We start from the raw sequence: 23,891 nt of genomic DNA, 5'->3' as shown, positions 1-23,891 counted from the left end.
AGGTCAAATAGCCTCCTCCTGAGTATTTAACAGGTACATGGATAGGAAAGGTTTAAGGGGATTCGGGTCAAATGCAGGCAAAGAGGACTAGCTCAGGAAGGCACTTTGGTTGACATGGACAAGTTGGGCTGAAGGGCCAGCTTCCATGCTGTATAACTCTATGACTTTGTGCCATCATTTGATTCTATACAGTACCATTTGACCGATGGAATCCTAAGCACAAGTGGGTTGGAGTGACTGCTCAGTGTGAAGCAGGGAGGATTGTACTAGTGCTGGTCTGTTACCCTAGGTACAAGTTCAGTATTCCTTAGAGTTTGCGGTGCAGTCCAGCTGATAACCTGAGGGACCTGCGGGCCAGAAGTTCTATCTTCTGCCTGTCCATATAAAATGCCTTTGTCTGCCTCTGACGGTACACTTACAATGCAATTACTGTGTGTTAATTGAACATTAACATCTGTTTACATGTGCACGTCATCCCTGGGACCTGTGAGAGGCCACTGAGACCCCAACGTTTTATATTGCATCTTCACTGTTGTGAAGAAGAGGAAACCTGAGAAAGTTGTTGCCCAAGGATAATTGAGCAGTTTACCTAAAAAGCTTGCTGAAGCATTTGATTTTGAGGAGGACAGAGAACAAGGGGGAGGGGAGTGGGGGAGCTGTGCAGGAGGGGTTCAGGGAGAGAAATCCTAAGCTCTGTAGAACTGATGCAGAACTGTCCTGCAGTGTGAAACAAAATCATTCATGTCTCAGTGGGTTTGGCAAAGAGGCTGTAAGCTGTGGACTGCTCTTGGCAGCTGAGTTCATTGCCCAGCGAGTGGCAGAACCATTCAGCTTGAACATTATTTACAGCTTTACCAACTGCCTGACCTCCTCCCTCCTTCCAGCCAGCACTCTCGTTCTATTTCCATTTTACTAACTTAAATTTGTCTGGTAAATATCCAGGCACCCGAGCCCTCACTTTAGTTGGCAGGAGTGACTCTAGCTCTACAGTGGGATGTGTTTGGGTGATCAGAGGAGCCCTCCATTCAATGCATTCCCAGCCTGATATGACATAGCCCACTTCTTCTGCTGAAAATGCCTTTGTTCTGTCTGATTTACCTGAACACTGCCAGGATTTCAGGTCTTTATGATTCCCATTGGTCAAAATTTGGCTTATTCTTATGATGCAAGAGATTCTGCAGATGCTGGAATCTGAAGCAATGCACACAGAGTGCTGGAGGAACTCAGCAGGTCAGGCAGCATCTATGGAGGGAAATAAAAAGTCAATGAAATAAAAAGTCAATAAAAATGTAGACTGTTTATTTCCCTCCGTAGATGCTGCCTGACCTGCTGAGTTCCTCCAGCACTTTGTGTGTGTGTGTAGCTTATTCTTATGCCTCATTGGACAAAAAACTTTATATAATAACCACATCTGGGATTTCCTTGCCTTTCCCTCTCAGTATCCCATTGGTCCCAGTTCTGAGCACCCATCTGGGGAAGTTTTAGCAGTCTTGTACCTGGTCCCGCCCTTGGAAACTGAGTGCAATAAAAACATGATCGTTCCATCAGCAAGAAGTCATGACTGCCATTTTATTCCATTTTCAACCAGCCTGAGTCCTTGTCTCTCCATAAAGGTCAAGCCCATTCCATATGGAGAGGATTGTTGAATCTTGATCTTGATCGTTATTGTTTCTATCAAGATCCATGTGTTTATCCAAATGTCTTTTAAATGTCATAATTGTATCTGCCTTTACCACTTCCTCTGGCAGCTACACACACCACATAAGCATATGTGTGAAAAAGCTGCCCCTCAGGTCCCTTTTAAGTTTTTCCCCTCTCACTTTAAACCTTTGCTCTCTAGTTTTGGACTCCCCTCCCCTGGGGAAAAGACTGTGTGACTGTTCACCTTATCTATATCTGTCATGATTTTACAACCTCTATAAGGTCAGCCCTCTGACTCCTTCAGGGAAAAAAGCCCCAGGCTATCCTGCCTCTCCTTATAACTCAAGCCCTTCCAGTCCCGGTAACATCCTTGTAAATCTTTTGTCCACTTTGGTGCGCAAAACAAAACAAGCAGAGTAATTTTGAAATGGAGAGAGGTTGGGTGATGTTGATGCTCAAAGGGACCGAGGTTTTCTTGAACACAAGTCACTGAAAGCCAGCATGCAGAAACACCAATCAATAAGGAAGGGAGACACGAGAGGATTTAAGTGTAAGGATGTCTTGCCACAATTATGAAAGAACTTGTTGAGAAAACGCCTGGGATAGATTTGGTATCCTTACCTAAATAAGGGATATATTTGACAAAGAGGGAATGTAGTGAAAATTCACCAGACTGGTTCGAGAGATGGTAAGCTTGCTGCAGGAGGAGAGATTGAGTGGACTTGGACTATTTTCTCTGGGGTTTAGGGAAAATGAGAAGAGATCTCATTAAAACTTGCAAAATTCTGAAGGCTTTGACGGGCTGGATGCAAGGAGGACGTTTCCCCTGGCTGAGGAATTCAGAACCAGGTCTCAGAATAAGGGATATGCCTGTTAGGACTTAGCTGCAGAATTTCTTCATGCAGAGGGTGGTGACTCTTCAGAATTCTCTATTCTGGAGTGCTGTGAGTTTATTCAAAACGGAGATTGATAGATTTCTGGATGCTTTAGAAATCAAGGCACATGAGGACAATGCAGGAAGATGGCATTAAGGTGGAAGATCAGTCATGATTTTGATAGATGGTTAGGCAGACTCAAGGGGCCAAATAGCCTGTTCCTACTCCTATTTTATGTTCGTAAAGGGTGGGAGGAGAGATGGTGGCAAGAATCTTCTAGGTTGAATGGCCTGTTTCTGTTCTGGCGTTCTGTAATCCTCTAGCATGTCACCCACCAGTATCAGCTGTGCTCAGTTGGTAGCACAGACTCCTCTGAGTCAAAGGTAGTGGGTCTAAACGGCAGTCAAGGTACTTAGCAGCAGCTCAGGCTGGCGCTGCCAGTGCACATTGAGGGAACACTGCAATGTCTGAGATGCTGTCTTTCAGATATAAATAAACCCTCTCAGATGAGAAGAAAAGATGATATTATTTTGAAGAAGAGCAGTGGAGTTTTCCCCAGTGTGCTGACCAATATTTATGCTTCAGAGAACATCACAGAATAGATGACCTGTTTATTCCCAGCCTGCAGTTTGTAGGAGCATGACATATACAAATTGACTACATTTCAAAGTCACTTCATTAGCTGTAAACTACAATGGGATGACTCAAAAAGGACATGATAGGCTCTAAATAAAATCAAATCTTACTTCTGATTGTGTTAGGAAATCAAACTGGGACATTGCACAGTAACTGAGGCTAGTCAGGGATACACGTTGATAGGAACCAATGGGATTTTACTGAAAATATCCAAATTTGAAGCAGAATGCTACCTTTACCTGTACACCACAGTCCCGACATCAGCTTTCCATTATTAAATATTTGGTTCCTCACAGGGAAACTGGGTCAGCTTTCAGTGACAATTTGGCTCATTGCTTGCTGTCACTTTAAATCTGTACTGAATCACCAGTTCCATTCCTCGAGTCAAATTGCAAGACATCTCTTCGATTGCTGCCAGACCTACTTGGAAATATGTTTGGCTGTTGCTTCATTATTGCTGGATCAGAATCCTGGAACTCCCTGTCCAACTGCACAGAGGAAACACATTCACCACATGCAGTGCAACAGTCTACAAAGGTGGCTCATCACCACCTTCTGAGGCAGAATTGGGGGTAGACAATAAATGCTGGCCTTGTCAGCAACACCCATATCTCACAGGAGAATTAAAAGAAAACTGCCTGTTTCGGAATTGCTTTAATAATTAACTACAGTCAGCCATGATTGGCAATAAAAGTTCCTGTGATATATTTTGCCTTGGGCTTTTTATGCACCATTGTTCCACTGAAGTCGAAGCAATGGTTGGTAATTATTTATAAAGTACTTCACTTTTATAAACATAATACTTAGTCGCATTTACCACAGAACCTGATCTTAAAAATCATGAGCCGTCAGCTTGTTAATGAGGCTTCAAGGAGGTAGAAGCACATGTGATGCCAAGTGCTTAAAAAGGGAATGGAGCTCAATATAGATTCAACAGCTCTAACTTGCACTGTTCCCCCAGGTATTCATAGGAAGCTCTTTAGGAAGGTTTGGTGGAACTGATGCTTGTGAAAAACACTATGATGCTGGAAGAACTCAGCAGGCCAGGCAGCATCCATGGAGAAAAGCAGGCAGTCAATGTTTCGGGTCAAGACTCTTCTTCAGGACTGAAGATAGGAAAAGGGGAAGCCCGATATATAGGAGGGAAAAGTAGAGCAGTGATAGGTGGACAAAAGAGGGGAGGTGGGTTGGGCACAAGGTGGTGATAGGTAGATGCAGGTAAGAGACAGGTGCGGGGGAGGACGGGAGAGCAGATCCGCCAGGGGATGGGTCAAAGGTATGGAGGATAAAAGGTGGGTAGAAAGAGAGGTTGGCTAGGAAAGGGAAGAAAAGAAGAGGCATGGTTGGGGGGGAGGGTGTGGGGGGCAGGAAGGGGTGTGGGGATGACTTAAAGTGGGAGAATTCAATGTTCATGCCATTAGGCTGCAAGGTTCCAAGACAGAAAATGAAGTGCTGTTCCTCCAGTTTGCGCTTGGAATTCTCCTGGCAGTGGAGGAGGCCGAGGACTGACTGGGAGGAGCTGTAATCAAGGTAGCTGTGGGTGTCAGTGGGTTTGTAGAAGATGTCAGTGGATAAGGAATCTCCTGAGATGGAGATGGAAAGATCGAGGAAGGAGAGAGAGGTGTCAGAGATGGTCCAAATGAATTGAGAGCAGGGTGAAAATTTATGGTGAAATATGTGAAACTGTCATGTTCCGCACAGGTACAAGAGGTGGCACCAATGAAGTCATCGATATAGTGGAGGAAGAGTTGAGGAATGTGGCCAGAATAGGCTTGGAACTGAGACTGTTCAACATAGCCAACTAAGAGGCAGGCATAGCTGGGGCCCATGCAAGTGCCCATGGCTATGCCATTGGCCTGTAGAAAGTGAGAGAAATTGAAAGTGAAGTTGTTCAGGGTGAGGACAAGTTTAGCCAGGCGGAGGAGAGTGCTAGTGGAAGGGGACTGGTTCTGTCTCTGGTCAAGAAAGAAGCGGAGGGCGGTGAGGCCGTCATGATGGGGAATGGAAGTATATAGGGACTGGACGTCCATGGTGATGATGAGGTTGTGCGTGCCAGAGAACTTAAAGCTGTGGAAGAGTTGGAGAGTGTGTGATGTGTCACGGACGTGGGTGGGAAGGGATTGGACCAGGGGGAACAGGATGATGCTACTGATTCTGAACTTTACCCTTTGTACATCCCCCACCTGAGCAGGTTCATAAAACTGGCACTCATAAGAATCTGGGGATACTCTTTTAGTAACTGGTGGTGTTATTTAATGGGACATTTTAAACGTGAGGCATTAGGAACTAATTGTTCCTTTCTTGGACCTTCATTCTTATCTGGCCCAGAGAGGTATCAGAAAATCACGTGATTAATAACTTATTCTGCTGAATGTTCAGGGACAATTAGCAATGCAAAACTTAAACTGCTTGATTTCTGTTTTTTTTGACAATCAACTCCACCCACCTGCAACCGCATTAATAAGCTTATGGCTTGTGATCTCTTAATTGACTCTGAGGGCCTCTTGTCAAGAGATGAATCAAAGAGGAACCATGTGACCAATCCCAAGCAGTTCAGGGGATGAGCTACAAAGGGTTTGCTAATCTTTAGTGGGAGTGATAGTTGTTATTGATGGGTGTGGGTGGGGAAAAGGTTGAGGGGAACAAGCCAAGAAGGGCTTGGGACCCTGGTGGTTGATTTTCGTGTTACTGCTTGTTTAAAGGTTCCGGGATACCGGCAAGAGAGAGTGGAGAAAGGCTTGATGCTGTTTGGGCAGCTCATCAACAGTAAGGTCTTCCTGCTGACCTTCATCCGGACATTGGAGTCCCAGCGAAGCTTCTCCATGAGGGACCGAGGGAATGTTGCTTCACTGATCATGACCGTCCTTCAGACCAAGCTTGAATATGCCACCGATGTCTTGAAGCAGCTGCTTTCAGACCTCATTGATAAGAACTTGGAGAGCAAGAACCATCCCAAGCTTCTGTTGAGGAGGTAAGCCATTGTTGAATACGCCTGCTGTACTTTGGGAAGAATCTCAGAAATGTTTGTAAATGGACCCAAGCAGGATTTAGAGGTCAGTAACAAGGGACGAAGAATTAAAGGCAGTTGGTGGAAGGATATGAGGAGAGTTGAGGAATTTTTTTCCCCACCAGTATTTAGTGCCTGAAAGGGAGGTGGAGGCAAGAATCCACGTCAGTTAGATATTAGATATTGATTTATTAGTCACGTGTACGTCAAAACACACAGTGAAATGCATCTTTTTGCGTTACTGAGAATGTGCTGGGGGCAGCCTGCAAGTGTTGCCACTCTTCCAGCGCCAACATAGCATGCCCACAGCTCCTAACCCATACGTCTTTGGACTGTGGGAGGAAACCGGAACACCCAGAGGAAACTCATGCAGACACAGGGAGAACATGCAAACTCCTTACAGACAGCGGCCGGAATTGAACCCGGGTCACTGGCACTGTAATAGCGTTACGCTAACCGCTACACTACTGTTAGCCAAAAGCTATGTGAGCACTTGAAGTGCCTTAATCTTAGGGCTACAAACCAAGAGCTGGGGAACAAGATTAGCCAAAATACCATTTTTTTTGCGGCTGGTCAAAGGGTCAAACAATCAACTTCTTTGCCATAACCTTTGGTTTCAAAAGAGAGAAAACACCAATGGAACTGACCAAGTTAACCCATCAATGACTGACGTTCTGCCACTGGGGAATGATGGGTGAGCTGCTGCAAGTAAGTTTTGCATTGCACCTGTGCACACATGTACTTGTGTTTATGACAATAAACTTGGCTCTGGACTTCTTAGGGAGAAGAGAACTTTGGCAGAGTACTTTCACCCAATCATTGGTACAGCTGGTTTTTAGAAACAATTAGAGCTCTGGTGAAAGGGCAGGCAAGCAGTTGGGGCTCTGACCTAATAAGGACAGATCTAGATTGCCTCAAAACTGTACAACTTCTGAGGGTCATGTTGTATCTCTTTGGACTGTGATTTCTCGAAGAATTCCTGCCAGTTATAACTGTCGTAGAATCATAACAGCAGAAGCAGGCCACCTCACCTACTATGTCTATGCCAACCATTAAGTACCAGTTTGTACTAATTCCCTTTGTCAGCTCCTCTCCCTGACATACAAGGCAGAGTTCCAGTAAGGTTTCATAGAATGGAGATGTTTGGATATCTTATCTATCAATCAAACTTGGTTTGTGGACTGAGACTGATTTTATCCACAGAAGTGAGAGGGAGGGGTGAGGCAGGCGCTGGTAGGTGATAGGTGGAAGGAGATAAGAGGACGGTGGAGAAGAGGAGGCAGATAGAACTGAGTGGGGGAGGGTGGAGACAGGGGCTCGTAGGTGATAGGTGAAACCAGTTAAGGAAGGAATGATGGGCAGATTGAATCGGGTGGGGGAAAGGGGAGGGGTTAGGAAAGGTGAACCAAGAGAGAAGAAACCCAAGTGGATAGGTATGTGGGTGACGGGCAGATGGAACCAGCTGGAGGAGGATGATGAGGGGAGGAGGAACGGAAAAGGAACAAAGGGAGAGGGAGCATAAGTGAACTGGTGAGAGTGGGGAAGAGGAACACTGGGGGTGTGGGCGACCTGAAATTGGAAAATTCAATGTTCATACCATTGGGTTGTGAGCTCCCCAGGTAGAAGATGAGGTGTTGTTCTTCTGGTTTGCATTTGGCCTTACCATGGCCGTGGAGAAGGCTGAAGACAGACAGGTCGGTGTGGGAATGGCAAGGGGAGTTGAAATGATGTTTGGCTCGCCCATAGAAGACAGAGGGTGGTGGTAGATGGCACGTATTCTGCCTGGAGGTCGGTGACCAGTGGTGTTCCGCAGGGATCTGTTCTGGGACTCCTGCTCTTTGTGACTTTTATAAATGACTTGGATGAGGATGTGGAAGGCTGGGTTTGTAAATTTGCTGACAATACAAAGGTTGGTGGTGCTGTGGATAGTGTAGAAGGTTGCTGTAGATTACAACAGGATATTGATAGAATGCAAACCTGGGCTGAGGAGTGGCAGATGGAGTTCAACCCGGATAAGTGTGAAGTGATACACTTTGCAAGATCGAATTTGAAGGCAGAATACCAGGTTAATGGCAGGACTCTTAGCAGTGTGAAGGAACAGAGGGATCTTGGGGTCCATGTCCATATATCCATCAAGGTTGCCGCATAGATCGTTAGGGTTGTTAAGAAGGCGTATGGAATGTTGGCCTTTATTAGTCGGGGTATTGAGTTCAAGAGCCACGAGGTAATGTTGCAGCTCTGTAGAACTCTGGTTAGACCACATTTGGAGTATTGTGTTCAGTTCTGGTCACCTCATTATGGAAAGGATGTAGAAGCTTTAGAAAAGGTGCAGAGGAGATTTACCAGGATGCTGCTCAGATTGGAGAGCATGTCTTATGAGGATAGGTTGAGTGAGCTAGGGTTTTTCTCTTTGGAGAGAAGGAGGATGAGAGGTGACTTGATAGAGATGTGCAAGATGATAAGAGGCATAGGTCAAGTGGACAGTCAGAGACTTTTTCCCAAGGCGAAAGTGGCTAACGTAAAAGTGGCGTAATTTTAAGGTGATTGGAGGAAGGTATGGGGGGGGGATGTCAGAGGTACGTTTTTTTACACAGTGAGTGGTGGGTGCATGGAGTGTACTGCCGGCAGAGGTTGTGGGGGCAGATGCATTAGGGACATTTAAGAGACTCTTAGATAGCCACATGAATGATAGAGAAATGGAGGGCTGTGTGGGAGGGAAGGCTTAGATAGATATTAGAGCAGGATAAAATGTTGGCACAACATCGTGGGCTGAAGAGCCTGTGCTGTGCTGTCATGTTCTATGACATGCAACCTGAAGCTCAAGATGGCTGTTGAGGACAAAGTGCAGGTGCTCTGCAAGGTGGTTGGCTAGTCTGTGCTTGGTCTCGCCGATGTAGAGGAGGCCACATTAAAAGCACCAAATGCAATAGACCAGGGTGGAGGAGGTGCAGGCAAATCTCTGATGGTGGTGAGGGAGGAGGTGGAAGGACAAACATCGCACCTTCTACAGCTGCAGGGGAAAGTGTCAGTGATGGAGGGGGGGTGGGTGTGGAGGGAGGTGCAAACCCGGGAGAGTGGTCATTGCAGAATGCAGAATGGGGGTGGGAGGGGAGGAGGGGAAGATGTGACTGATGGTGGGATCCCGTTTGAGCTGACGTAAATGGCAAAGGATGATGTGCTGGATGCGGAGGTTAGTGGGGTGAAAGATGAGGACCAAGGGAACTCTATCCCTGTTCTGTCTGGGGAGGGGCAGGGTCTGGCGAGAGCAGACTTGCGGGAAATGGAGGAAATGCTTGTGAGGTCTCCATCAACAACGGCAGAGGGGAAGACACACTTTCAGAGGAAGGAGGGCATTTGGGAAATCCTAGAGCAGAAAACCTCAACTTGAAGTGGGAAAACTTGAAATCGGTCCTTGGAATTGGATGGTGGACATTACTTAACACAATTGGAACTGAGACTTTGTATTTTTGGACTAAATTGATGTACACTCACCACCATCTGCTGTGTACCGTGATGCCAAGTAGTGACTTGCTTGACCTACTGCTCACTGTCACCATCGCTGAACACAGCTAGCACCATCCACAGTACCTTGCATCCATTCGGCAGATTTAGTGCAGTGCCAGAATTGATCAGAAACTTGGTATCATGCAAAAGCTGGAGACAATGAAATGGTAACCAAATGATAGGTATGTGGGTTGAGCTCTAGCAGTCTTAACGGAGAAGAGAGAGAGCTTCGGGCCTAGGATGCAGGAGGTACAAATAAAAAAAGGTGTGTAGAAAGAAGTGAGGAATGTCAGCAAGGCTTATGGCTTGTACTGAAACCACTCAAAAGGCTAAACCTATCTTATATTCACAATGAGGGATGTAGTAGAGCAAGTGGGCAGTGACTTTTCCAAACTCTGCCTCACTGGTGCCTGGAATCCTGGGAGAGGGCAGTGGTGGGATGTCCATGGATCAGTGCTCATCCTGGCCTTCCACAAAAATATGCTGTAAGAGAGTAAATCAGAGCTGGTGCTTGGCATGGAAAAGTCAAAAGCACATTATTTGGGATCTCTTTATCTCAGACAGTCTCTTGGGATTGAGGATGACTTGCTTCCACTCTGGGTCTGAGTGCCTGATTTTTACCATGGGTGGGGCAGGAACTGCTTGCCAATTGGGAGGTGATGCTCTCCACTGTTGTGTTCACTGGGCTTCTGTATGCTCCTGACACTTGGCTCTCAGTGTTCCTCCTCCATTTTATGCATTCATGGGCCAGGAATTCCCAGGTGTTGGTGAGACAGTTGCGCCTTTTCAAGGAGGTTTTGAGAACATCCTTGACTATTTTCCTCTGTCTGCCCAGTTATCTCTTCATCTGACAGAACTCTGAATGGAGTGTCTGTTTCAGGAGTCTGGTGTCAGGCTTGCAAACAATGTGACCTGTCCAATGGAATCAGCTGACTGTAAGTAGGGACTCAATGTTGGGGATGATGGCCTGGGAGAGGACACTGGTGTTGGTTTACTTATCCTTCAATGCACTGTGTAATGAATTGATCTGTACAAACGGTACGCAAGACAAATTTTTCACTGTACCTCGGTACAAGTGACAATAATAAACCAATACCAATACCAATATCTTCCAGTGGATTTGAAGATTTTGCTGAGACACTGTTCATCATTTATGGTGTCTGCTGTCAGTAGTCCAAGTTTCCAAAGCATTGGAGACACAAGAGATGCTGGAATCTTGAGCAACAAATAATCTGCTGGAGGAACTCAGTGGGTCGAGCAGCTTCTGTGGGGGGGGAAAGGAGTTGTCAATATTTTGGGTCAAAACTCTGCACTAGGTCGATGTCCTGATGCAGGGTTTTGACCTGAAACATCGACAGTTTCTTTCTCTGAAGCATTTAGCAGGGAAAAGATCACTGATGCTAAGTAACCAGGAACTTTGCGCTGGGTTTGAGGCCTCGATCTTCAAACACTCTTTTCCTCAGGCAGCCAAAGACTGCTGGCAAATTGAAGGAGATGGTGACTTTTATAATCAACATCTGGCTTCAAAAAATGGGAAGTGGTCTGTGTGTTTTCTAGGCTTCCTTGTGCACCTTTATTGTCAGAGGTGATATTGTATAGTGCAGCAGTTTGGTGGACAACCTTTGTTCTGCAGATGTTGAATGCAAGATCCCATCGTTTCATCTGCTTCAATGAACGAGCCAACAACGATGTGGAGCTCAGCCTTCGACTTGTACGCATGCACAGGCATTGTAAGCAGACTGCAGCTTAGCCACTGAGGTTGGACTGACCTTGGTGGTGGAGTGGAACTAATCTACAGAACTACTGTTCAACCTATGTCTGGGATCTGTGCCCCAGTTAACCGACAAAAGGGTCCTGATCTGATAAAAAATATTATATCGCCGCAATTCACCAGGAGTCACGGTGTGTAAATCACAATCTGGCTGTAGACTGGGTGGATTTCACGCTTAGAGGGTTTTTTTTGGAAACATGAGCTGTGCTTTAATTGACGACTGCATGTCAAGAGGTGAGGGTGTGCTGGAGGTCAGATTTACATGTTCCATTGAAATAAAGTGTCCCCCAGCTGGGCAGAGTGAAGCAATATCCTCTGAACATCACAATTGCAATTATAGACACAAGCTCCTGATTGCTCCCACTCAGAATGCCAATGAGGTGGGCTGCTTGGTTGAATGGCCACTGATCGAGCTAGACCTTGGATCCCTTGAGAGCCAGATCCACCAGTGCATAAATAATTACCCGGTCAGGTGAAAATCTTTCTTGGGGAAGTGGAAAAGTAGAGAAGAGGAAGGGAAAAGCAAAGGATCCTTACTGGTGTTTTTATAGAAAAAATGATGACACATTTTTACATTGTCTTACCCATGTTGACTTTTGTTAAAACCATTGGTAGGATGAATTTATGCTCCTCTTCACCCCTGAACTCCCACCTCTCTACCCTCCCATTGTTTCACCACACTCTGTGGTGTGTGGCAGAGTCTCTCAGTACACTTGTCATGGGGGCCCGGAGCTGCATCACTGTTGCATATCGAGCCATCTGCCACAAACCAAGGAGCCTGCCACCCCCACAAAGTGGAATCAGCTTCACAGTCACGTTATTGGTTCAGGGAAGACTTTTCATCTAAGGTAAGAGCCAGTTCCCTTTGTGTGCTGATTGGCAATGGAAGCTCAGTGCTTTCCCTCTGGATCGAGTCAAGTTCATTGTCATGTGCACAAGTACAGTGAGGTGCAGGTATAACGAAAAACTTGCTTACAGCAGCATCACAGGCACTGAGGTTCAGACAACACAGAGGACATAAATTACACAAAAATTATACTTAGTTTATACAGGACAGTGAAGGAAAAGATTGTGTGAAGCAAGACATTTGTGCAAAAAAGACACAATCAGAGACAAGTGCATGGGAGTGCAGGAGGTGCTCCATACTGTTCCAGTGCTGAGGTAGGATTACGGTTGTGCAAATTCAGCCTGTGTCCCTGCTCCTGGCCGCTGTGCATGGCCTCAATTTATCTCCTTGTACAAGAAACACAAGTAAAATCCAAATCCTATCAATACTGTACAGATTAGATTTAACCTCTGTGTAAATCAGTTAAACTTACATTCAAACTTCTTTAATCATTAATGTGGCGTGGGTGTCGTTGGCGAGAACAGCATTTATTGCTCATCGCTGGTTGCCCTTGAGAAGGTGGTGGTGAGTTGCCGCCTCGTACCACCCGTGGCCCCTTTGGTGAAGATACTCCCACGGTGGCATGGTAGCATAGCGGTCAGCGTAATGCTATTACAGCGCCAGCAATCGGGGTTCAATTCCCGCCACTGTCTGTAAGGAGTTTGTATGTTCTCCCTATCTCCCATGACTGTGTGGGTTTCCTCCGGGTGCTCCAGTTTCCTCCCACATTCCAAAGACGTACGGGTTAGTAGGTTAACATGGGTGTAATTGGGTGGCACAGGCTCGTTGGGCCGGAAGGGCCTGTTACCTTGCTGTATAAATAAAGTTTTAGAGCAGGATAAAATGTCGGCACAACATTGTGGGCCGAAGGGCCTGTACTGTACTGTAGTGTTCTATGTTCTAGTGCTCTTGGGTAGGGAGCTTTAGAACTTAGACCCAGCAGCAATGAAAGAACAACAACGTATTTCCAAATCCCGATGGTATGTGAGATGGAGGAGGACCGACAGAGGTGGGAGTTCCCATTTTCCTCCTGCCCTTGTCATTCTTGGTGGTAGAGGTCACAGGTTTGGGAGGTGCTGTTGGAGATGACAAGGTTGTGGACGATAAACTACTGTGCAGCAGTGGTGGAGGGAGTGGAAAATTTAAGGTGGTGGATGGGGTGCCAGTTAAACAGGCTGCTTTGCCCTGGAAAGTGTCAAGCTTCTTGAGAGGTGTTGTAGTTGCACTCATAAAGGCAAGTGAAGAGTGTTCCATCGCATTCCGTGCACATTGTGGATAGTGGAAAGGAGTTGGGGTGTCAGGAGGTGAGTCAGCTGTAGGGAAGAACACAGCTGTGTACATTTGGTGCCCTTCCACGCATTTCAGACTCCACACAGTGGCACTGCAGTGAAGCACCTTTTCTTCCAGTGCACTACTGGTTGTTCTGTTGTTGGTGTGACAGCCATTCATTCAATCCACCATCATAGAGTCATACAGCACGGAAACCGGCCGTTCGGCCCATCAAATCTACGCTGACCATTGTACATTTATTTACACTTATGCCATTTTATTCTCCCCACGTTCCCCTCGACTATTTCCAGATTCTACCACTCACCTACACACTAAGGTCAATTTACAGTTGGCATTTAACCAACCAACCTGCACATCTTTGGGATGTGGGAGGGATCCAGAGCACCCAGAGGAAACCCACCCAGTCACGGGGGAAGTGTGCAAAGCCTCCACAGACAGCACCGGAGGTCAGGATTGAACTCTGGCCACTGGAGCTGTGAGGTAGCAGCTCCACTAGCTGCACCAGTGTGCTGCCTCACCTGTCAGCAAACGGGATGAGCAAACAATTTTGGCCCTTCCACTTGGCAGCATTGTATGAAGGGAGACAACGAGTTGTCCTTCTTTCACATACTTTAACATGTAGCACAGCCAGTCTGTTTAAAGGCTCTTTGGAAAGATGCCACCTCTGACAGTGCAGTGGTCCCACAGAGCTGTGCTGGAGAGCCAGCCTGCCTTGTGTCTTTAACCCCCGATATTGGGGACAGACCCCAATAGGAGATGACCTACTCTGATGTGTATGAACAGGATGAACACTCCCAGTGATGGAAGGATCAGTATTAATTAAAAGAAACAGTTCCAACATGTTAATCATTTGAGTGGCCTGCCGTCTTCAGTTCTAATATCAGGCAGTGTCTGAGTGATGTCTCTGTGATTCTTTCATGGATGTCATTTCTCATCCAGTTTGAGCTGAGTTTTCTGATGTTTGAGTCTGGCTAGTCCTAATCTTTCTCTTAATGCCACATCTATCTGTGATGGACTGTTTCTCTGATGGATTTGGTGCTGATCATTGCCTTCTGGTGTGACTGCTATGCCCACTTTTCATTAACCATGACAATCTGGGTGAAAGAACTGTGGGCAGTCCGGGTTAGGATTTATTCCAAGAGTGCTTGATGCTCAGCACAGACTTGGTGTGTGAAGGGTCTGTATCTGTGCTGTATGACTCAAACATTCGAGACCTGCCCCCCTCGCTGTCCTGATGATTGGTTGAGAGCCACCTTTTTGCATTGTCACAGCAGTTGTCATCAAATTGTCAGACCTGTTGTCCAGCACTGAATGAACAGACATTTCTTCTGACTAAACACTGGCCATTGTCTTCAGCCACAAACCCTCTTTTCCCAATCACGGGCTCCATTCCTCTCCCTTGCATTGCTGAAACTAAACCTGACTCTTCACATTGTTGGTGTCATATCTCACCTCGAAAGGAGCCATGAAGACTCACCTCTCTGCTGTTACCCAGTTTCATTCTGTATTGGTTCACCTCCTGCTGAAACCCTCATCCATGCCTTCACCTCTTGAGGTAACTATTCCATTGCAATTCTTGCCAACCTGCTTCACTCTGCCTTAAGTGAACATAAGGCATTCAAAGGTCCGTAGCCTGTGTCCTAACTTGTTTCAAGTCCTTTTCACTCCAGTGCTTGAAGACAATACCTGCAGCTGACATAACTGTGCACAGTTCTGGTTGCCCAGCTATAGGAAGGATATCATTAAGCTGGAAATGGTGCAGAAAAGATTCATGAGGATGCTACCAGGACTGGAGGGTTTGATTTATAAGGAGAGCCTGGATAGGCTGAGACTTTCTCCCTTGGAGTTGAGGAGGCTGAGGGGTCACCTTACAGAGGTATGAGGCCCGTGGATAAGGTGAATGGTCACAGTCTTTTTCTCAGGGTAGGGGTGTCTGAAAGTAAAAGGCATGGATTTAAGGTGAGAGGAGAAAGATTTAAAAGGGATCTGAGGGGAAGGTTTTTCACACAGAGGGTGACGAGTAATTGGAATGAGGGGCCAGAGGAAGCTGTAGAAGTGGGTACAATTACAATGTTTAAAAGACATTTGGACAGATACATGGATAGGAAAGGTTTAGAGGGATATGAGCTAAAATCAGGCACATGGGGCTTACCTCAGTGAGGCAACTTGGTCAGCATGGACAAGTTGGGCCGAAGGAACTTTTTCCCTGCTGACTTGAGTCAATGACTTGATGTACCAATTTTAATATTCCTTCTGTGGACTGGCCCCTCCATTTCTCCGCAATATCTTCCAGCTATAGAAACCTCTGACATTTATGCTCCAATTCTGGCCATTTAATCACCTACCCTCTTCCTTTGCATCTCTCCCCCAAAATTGTTTCATGATTGGTGGCAGTGGCTTTAGCTGGCAAGGACCTACACTTCGGAACCAACTCCCTCAACTTCGCTACTTGTTCACCACTTAAAACCTACCTTTGGGCCAACCTTTAGGTCATCTGACCTATTGGCAGGCACAGTAGTGTCGGTTAGCGTGACGCTATTACAGTGCCAGTGACCCGGGTTCAATTCCGGCCGCTGTCTGTCAGGAGTTTGTATGTTCTCCCCGTGTCTGCCTGGGTTTCCTCCGGGTGCTCTGGTTTCCTCCCACATTCCAAAGTCGTACGGGTTAGGAAGTTGTGGGCATGCTATGTTGGCGACACTTGCGGGCTGCCCCCAGAGCACTCCACACAAAGATGCATTTCACTGTGTGTTTGGAAGTACATGAGATTAATAAAGATATCTTATTCCTCTACGTGGCTTGATGTTTGATTATGCTCTTGGAATTGGTTTATTATTGTCACATGTACACATGTACCAAGATAAAGTGAAAAGTTTTTGTTTTGCGTGCCATCTAGACAGATCATTCCATTCATAAGTACATTGAGGTAGTAAAAAGGAAAAAAATTGCAGAATATAGTGTTGCAGTTACAGAGAAAGTGCAGTGCAGGTAGACAAATAAAGTGCAAGGGCCACGACGAGGTAGATGGGGAGTTCATATTTTCGCATATGAGAGGTCTGTTCAAGAGTCTGATAACAGTGGGATAGAAGCTGCCCTTGAGTCTGGTGGTACATGCTCTCAAGCTTTTGTATCTGCTGACGGACAAGAGGGGGGAGAAGACAGAATGACCAGGGTGGGAGGGGTCCTTGATAATATTGGCTGCTTTCCCGAGGCAGTGGGAAGTGTTGACGGAGTCAGTGGAGAGGAGGCTGGTTTGCCTGATGGACTGGGCTACATTCACCATACTCTGCAATTTCTTGCGGTCTTGGGCAGAATAGTTTCTATGGTGCATCTGTAAAAAAAATTGGTGAGAGTCATCGAGGACATGTTGAATTTCCTTAGCCTTCTGAGGAAGTAGAGGCATCGGCGTGCTTTCTTGGACATAGCTTCCACTTGGCTGGACCAGGACAAATTGTTGGTGCAATCTTGGAAAGTTCACTGTTTTTGCTATTTATCAAGCATGCACAAGGTTTTGTATTTCATCCAATTCTGCAAATTAAAATCATCTTCAAATTGAGCTCTTTTTTTTTGTCTTTCATTCCACTATTTTCCAGACTGCTCATATCCATCCCTCAAGCTGTAACTCTGTATAAATATTTATAAGACTATGAAAGAGTTTTTTGGGTTATACAGTGAGAAGATGTTTTTGCGTGTGCAGGGTCCGAAAGCAGGCACTGTAATTATAAGATAGTAATAAGTCCAGAGGGGAATTCAGTGGAAACATCTTTACCCAGAGAGTTGTCAGAATGTGAAAGTTATTCCCAGAAGGAACAGTCGAGGTGAGCAGCATGAATGTCCTTAGGGGGGAAACCACGTAAGCACAGGAGCACAGAATGAGCTGAAGATGGGTGGGAGGAAGCTTGTGAGCTCTCGAGGTGGAGCTTGCATGTTCTCTCTGTGACCACTTGGGTTTCCCCCTGGTGCTCTGGTTTCCTCCCTCATTCCAAAGTAGGTGTTGGAGGAGGGAGGGAGTGTGATGCGTGGAGAATGGAGTGGACTTGTCGGATTAGTGTAGATGGATACTTGATGTGCCTGCTTCCGTACTGTTTGACTTGATGATTCATTCATTCCTGCCTATTGATACGGTTCATTTCCCTCATGAGCAAACCTGAACTGATGCTGTTGCAAGTTAAAGGCAAGCTTTATGACTCTCTAAGACTCTGTAAACACAGGCATGGAGCAGTTGGGCTATTTAGCTTGTTTCTACTGTATGCTGTACTTTGGCATGAGTGTTGCTTGTACATGGTACATAGTGTGCTTCAACAGTGTTTACCTTAGGCTGTTGGCTGGATCAAAAGTAGAAGTTTCGGCAGACCTGACCTTTAAGATGCAGTTTCTTTCATTCCTCCCTATCGGATAGGTTCATTTCCCTCATGAGCAAAGCTGAACACATGCTGTTGCAAGTTAAAGGCAAGCTTTCTATTGAAAATCAAAAAGCTGCGGATGTTGGAAATCTGAAAATAACAGAAAATGCCAGAAAGTCAGGCAGCAACTGTGGAAAGAGAAGCAAGAGTTAATGTTTCAGGTTGAAGACCCTTCATCCTCACCTCTCCTTCCTCAGACCTGAGATGGCATTTGGTATTTGCCTCGCTGAAGGTACAATTAGTACAGAAAATAAAAATAAAAACTGCAGATGCTGAAAATCTGAAATAAAAACAGAAACTGTTGGAAACCGTCAGCAAGTCGGGGGGCATCAGTGGAAAAAGAAACCGTTAACATTTCAGGTCTGGGACCATTCATCAGAACTGGGAAAGAGAAAAAAAACACGTTAGTCTTAGGTAGTAGAAAAGATGTAGGAGGAGGATGGGTGAAACAAAAGGAATATCTCTGATAGGGTGAGACTATAATGTGGCTATTAAGGAGCAGTTATGGTCAGATTAAGCTTCTTTGTCTGTGTACAGTAACTTGGTCAGACCTTGCTTGGAGTGCTGCAAACTGTAAACAACATATTGAAGTATCAGAAATAGTAGAAAAAGGATTTCCTAATGATAACAGAAATTAATGATTGTATCCTTCAGGAAGTACTGAAAGAATTGAGGTTACTGTATGTAGAACATAAGAAAACAGGAATAGGCCACATGGCTCCTCAAACCTGCACCACCATTCAATATGATTCCACAGGCTTCAACTTCTCTTCTGTACCAGATCTCCAATAACCCTCAATCCTTTGATATTTCAACAATGTATCTACCTGAACTCTAAAGGGAAAGATTGAGGGATGGTTTTAAGATTATGAAGCAGTTTCACGGACAAAGTGCGTTTCTACTTGCAGGTCAGAACAGAACATGGATCACAAATATAAGGGGGACACCAATAAAGCTCTGCAGTCTGAGAGGAGGAGTATGTGCAAATCCCTTCTGCATGGAGTAGTTGAGGGAAATAACTCGGAGATCTTTAAGAGGTGTGAAGGAAACAAGAGGGAGAAAGAGATGAAAGGATACCTTGATACTGCGGACAGATGCTCTTGAGGAGCTACGAGTACTGGTGTGGACCTACTGGGCACAATGGCCTGCTTATGTGTTCCAAATAACTCCAGTGTTGGGGGTACAGACAGTCAAGAAGCCGGGGATGGAGGGTGGGGGCTGTCAGGATGCCAGGATGTTGGCACACACTGGAATTCAGGCTGACACATGTTCTCAGGGCAAGCAGCCTTGTTATAGGCTCACTTGCCTGAATTACAATGAAACCCAAGGATTACTGAGGACTAAAGGAACCTCAGTGTACAAATCCAAGGATTCTTGAACGTGGCAGCAAAGGTAGGCAAGACGGTGAAGAAGGATACTTCCCTTCCTTAGCTGGGGCACAGAAAATAAGAGCAGGGAGGTTGTTGCACAACTTCATAAAACATTGATTAGGCCACAGCTGAATGACTGCACTCTTCCAGTCGCCACCCTGTGGGAAGGACACGCTTTCAGTGGAGAGAGTGCAGAGGAGGTTCATCAGGATGTTGTCTGGGATGGAGGTTTCCAGTTGTGAGGAGGGACTGGATCAGCTGGGTTTGTTTTCTTTGGAGTTAAGGAGACTGAAGGGGAACTGAGTGAGGTGTACAATGTTATGAGGGGCATAGTCAGGCAGGTAGTGGGAAACGTTTGCCCACATCTAAAACTAGAGGGCGTATGTTTATGGTAAGGGGTTAAAGGTTTACAGGGGATCTGAGGAAGAATTTTTACGCTCGCAATGGTTGCAATCTGGAGCGCACTGTCTGAGAGGGTGGTGGAGGCAAGTACTCTCACAACATTGAAGAAGTATCTAGATGAGCACTTGCATTGAAAGCTACAGACTACATGCTGGGAAATGGGATTGGTACAGTTGGGTACTTGATGGTTGGCATGGACATGGTGGGCCAAAGGGCCTGTTTCTGTGCTGTATGACTGAAGCTTGGTGCAGAGGGTGTGTGGGAAAAGGCCACAGTTAAGAATGTCCCTGCCACTGCACAGTGAACCCAAGTAAAATCCCCTTGGACTCATGTAATCATGAGGAAAAAGTGATGTCATGCTGAACTAATGTAAACCTAAACAAATAGCTATATGTCTTATACTGTGGATGGTGACGTATGAATGCACTGAATTTTATATTCACAGATTCTAGTAACGTCAAAGTCAAAGTCGAGTTTATTGTCATATGCACAAGTACATGTACGGTCAGGTGCAATGAAAAACTTACTTGCAGCAGCATCACAGGCCCATAGCATCAGATAAGCAGCATTTACAAAGAAAAACATAAACAAATTTTACAAAAAAGAACAATTAGAACAAAAAAAATCAAAGTGAAATATATTTTTGAAATGAGTAATCAGCCATTGTTCCAGCTCCTACATTCTCGCCTCTCACTCAGAAGGAACACACACAAGGCGCTGGAGGAACTCAGCAGGTCAGGCAGCATCTATGGAGGGAAATGAACAGTCGACATTTCATGAACTTTTGTTTCGGAAATGAACAGTCGACATCCTGACAAAGGGTCTTGACCTGAAACGCCGACTGTTCATTTCCCTTTAAAGATGCTGCCTGACCTGCTGAGTTCCTCCAGCATTTTGTGTGATTTGCTCCAGATTCCAGCATCTGCAGAATCTCTTGTGTCTCCAAGGAAGTGCTGCACTTTTGAAGGTGCTGAGTTTCAGGAGAGAAATCTGAGGCCCCACTTGCCCACTGAAATGTCTGAGAAAGATCCTCTGGCACTATTTCAAAAGAAGAGCATACAGGCTCGTATTTAACCCTTCAAATCATCAAAGGTTAAATACGAGCTTGTGTGCTAAAGTTAAATTATCTGTTCATTATCTAATTGAGGTTTGAGGGAGCTTACTATGCTTCGTACATGACAGTAGCGACTGCAGAGAAGTAACATATTAGTGTTCCAACATGTTAGGTGAGTGAGTTCAAATTTCCCCGGTCAGATTACCCAACTGCATTCAGTTTCTGAGTTTTCAGGCTGAGAAGAGGATGCCACATTAACTTTTCCCCAGGTAACCCAGAAAGAGGTGGAAGAGGAGGGGACACAAGTAAGTACTGTAAGGAAAAGAGTTCTTGCATTTGATTCTTTATTTGATTTTTGAATTAAGATTTGTAAATTTATAGGTTGATTTAAATGACATCCTTTTCTAATCTCAAATTCTCATTCTCCCCTCCTCCTCCCCTCAATCTAGCAAGGGCTAAGAGATAATGAACAGTTAACAGCAATCAAATAAGCAAGATTTAATTAATACTGTAAGGCAGGCTCTTCTGTGTGACTACATTAAAATGCAATTCTCTCCATATTTTAATTGGAAGTCACACTTGCAATAGGATGACTTGCACCAACTGCTGGGGATTGTGACAGGATGTAATTGCACAGGTCAGGCTTCAAAAAGATTAAAATTATATTGTTAGTACTTCAAGTAATTAGGAACGTTCGAATGATGCGGCACCAGTTGTGTGTCATAGGGATGATTTCACTGTTGAGGTGCCTTCAGTGGAGGAGTACAGGGTGTGAGCAAACCTCCGGGATTAGCAATGGAATTTCACTCAACAGTGGGGCAGAATGTACAGTTGACCATCAGGGTCTTCACAGTGTTCTGTTCAGGAGGGTCAAGTTTCAGATGTTCTTAGTGCTCGGTCTTGTGCTAAATCGAGTCACGTAGACCAGCAGCAGATATATCCAGACTGTGCTTATTCTCAGCATCTGCAGTTGTTTCACTGTTATCTCAGCACCTCGCTCTTTATCTATACCTCACACTCTCTGTCAGCCTGCCCATCTGTCTGATTCTTTGTTTGGCTTGTGTTCTCTCTCTCCCTCATTCTAACCCTCTCCTGGTCCTCCATCTCTCTTCATCTGCAGTTTTAATCTCTCTTTCTGGGTCAAAACCCAAAATGGACACACAGCAGGCCAGGCAGCATCTGTGGAAAAAGAAACCGAGTTAATGTTTTAGGTCCGAGACTCTTCATCAGAACTTCATATCTTGGACTGTTGAATGTTTCCAGCATTTTCTGGTTTTATTTCAGATTCCCAGCATCTGCAATTTTGTTTAGTTTCATTTTCTCTTTCTGGGTCTCTTACTCTCAATTTTTATAACTTTCTCTCTCCCCGTCTCTCTCTCTCTCTCCCCGTCTCTCTCTCTCTCTCCCCGTCTCTCTCTCTCTCTCCCCGTCTCTCTCTCTCTCTCCCCGTCTCTCTCTCTCTCTCCCCGTCTCTCTCTCTCTCTCCCGTCTCTCTCTCTCCCCCTCTCTTTCTCCCCTGTCTCTCTCTCTCCCCTCTCCCCCCTCCTCGCACTCTCTCTCTCTGCCCCTCCTCGCACTCTCTCTGCACCTCCTCACACTCTCTCTCTCTTCATCACCTTCACCTCACTCTGTCCTGCTCCACCCATCTCTGACTCTATTCCCATCATCCACCCATCTACATCCTAATCACCTGCTTCCCTTTCTCAATACTTAAAGTTGAGAGCAGCTTCCACGCTCTATAAACTGGACTTTTAATTGTTAAAAGTATATGAAAATCTGTGCATCATTTTAGGCTGGAGTTAACGAGCTTTGCTGAAGGAAGTTTACATATTGACCTGAAGCAGAAAATTGACAAGCACCTGACAATTTGAAAACTTCGTTTGCCCACAGTAATTAACCTGTAATTAACATGAGGACATTTATTGCAAAGAGAATTCATCACCTTAAAGAGACATGGCAGGTTAACAGAGCCTTGCTGCAGCACCAGAGTAATACATAGTGAGATGCAATGTTTAAAATACCTGTCATTATTAAATGGTCTGTTGCCTAACTTGCTATGAGCAATGATCTCAGAGATTTCTTCTTAGTTAGAGAAGTAGAACTTCATTCCATAAATGGTAGTTAACACTGCCTCTCTTGTTAAGTTTGGTTTGAGATTGATACCTTTACATTAGCCAAAGATCAAAGACAGGAAGTAAAAACTAGTGCATGGTTTGATTTTTCTGGGTATATTTGGAAGCACCTAAAAAACAGGAATGCTTATTCACTGCATACATTTGATAAAAGTAGGTTTGTCAGAATTTGACACAAGTTTTTTAAAAAGTTGATGCCAGTATTTTTATCTTTGTTCATATTTTATTGACCTTGAACCGACAAAATTGTAAAACATAACACTTTTTTTAATGGAATAAGTAGGATTTCCAAATTGATTTTTTTTATTCATTATCGATTTCTCACTTTGGGAAAAGCACTAAATATACTTTAAATCCCAGGACGGTGTTTTCCCAAAAATTGATCCCCAAAAAGTGGAGTGACTTGTACACTATTTTTTATGGTCGTTCACAGATTGCCCTTGGTCTCATTGAATGAAAGAATAGGCTTAATGAATTAAAAGGCCTCCTTCTATGTCTTCCTAAATTTAGCAGCAGCATTGAAAGCAGGCACTCGTGGAAAAAAAACGTACCTTCAATGTCACACGGTATCATGAGGAGATTGGCAATTTAGGGTGTCTCTGATTGCCTAGTTTCTGCACACTCAGGGATGGGGTGGGAGCTGGGAGTGAAGGCTCCCTGGGCACAAGGACACACCTGACTTTCATTGGCAGTCCATCCATATCAGCCAGAATCATCTGGCTGAGCAGCAGCATGGTTGTAATTGTCTTGGCTTTAAGATGCTGGAAAATAGTGGGTAATTCAGACTAGCAAAGCACTTTATTAACAAAATAAAATGCCTGCAGTGACGGAGACCCTTCTTACTCTGCAGACACACAGTGGAATGAGAGGCCGAGATCTAGTCCAAGAGCTTGAGGACTGAGTAGCCGAAGTGGAGGTTTATT

At 45.2% G+C, this 23,891-nt stretch overlaps 1 protein-coding gene across 4 annotated transcripts in view; it reads left to right on the top strand.

The window, feature by feature from the left end:
- Window positions 1-23,891, top strand: part of plxna4 (plexin A4) — a 532,456-nt gene that overhangs the window by 452,589 nt on the left and 55,976 nt on the right. For all 4 annotated transcript variants that reach the window (XM_052033450.1, XM_052033449.1, XM_052033451.1 and 1 more), the window contains exon 22: window positions 5,855-6,123. In XM_052033450.1, the coding sequence (XP_051889410.1) occupies window positions 5,855-6,123 (269 nt within the window). The remainder of the gene's footprint in view (window positions 1-5,854; window positions 6,124-23,891) is intronic.

This window comes from Pristis pectinata, chromosome 19 (genome assembly GCF_009764475.1).
Source record: "Pristis pectinata isolate sPriPec2 chromosome 19, sPriPec2.1.pri, whole genome shotgun sequence".
Lineage (NCBI taxonomy): Eukaryota > Metazoa > Chordata > Chondrichthyes > Rhinopristiformes > Pristidae > Pristis > Pristis pectinata.
Note: the sequence above shows the minus strand (reverse complement) of the source record. Positions and strands in the feature narration are given on the sequence as shown.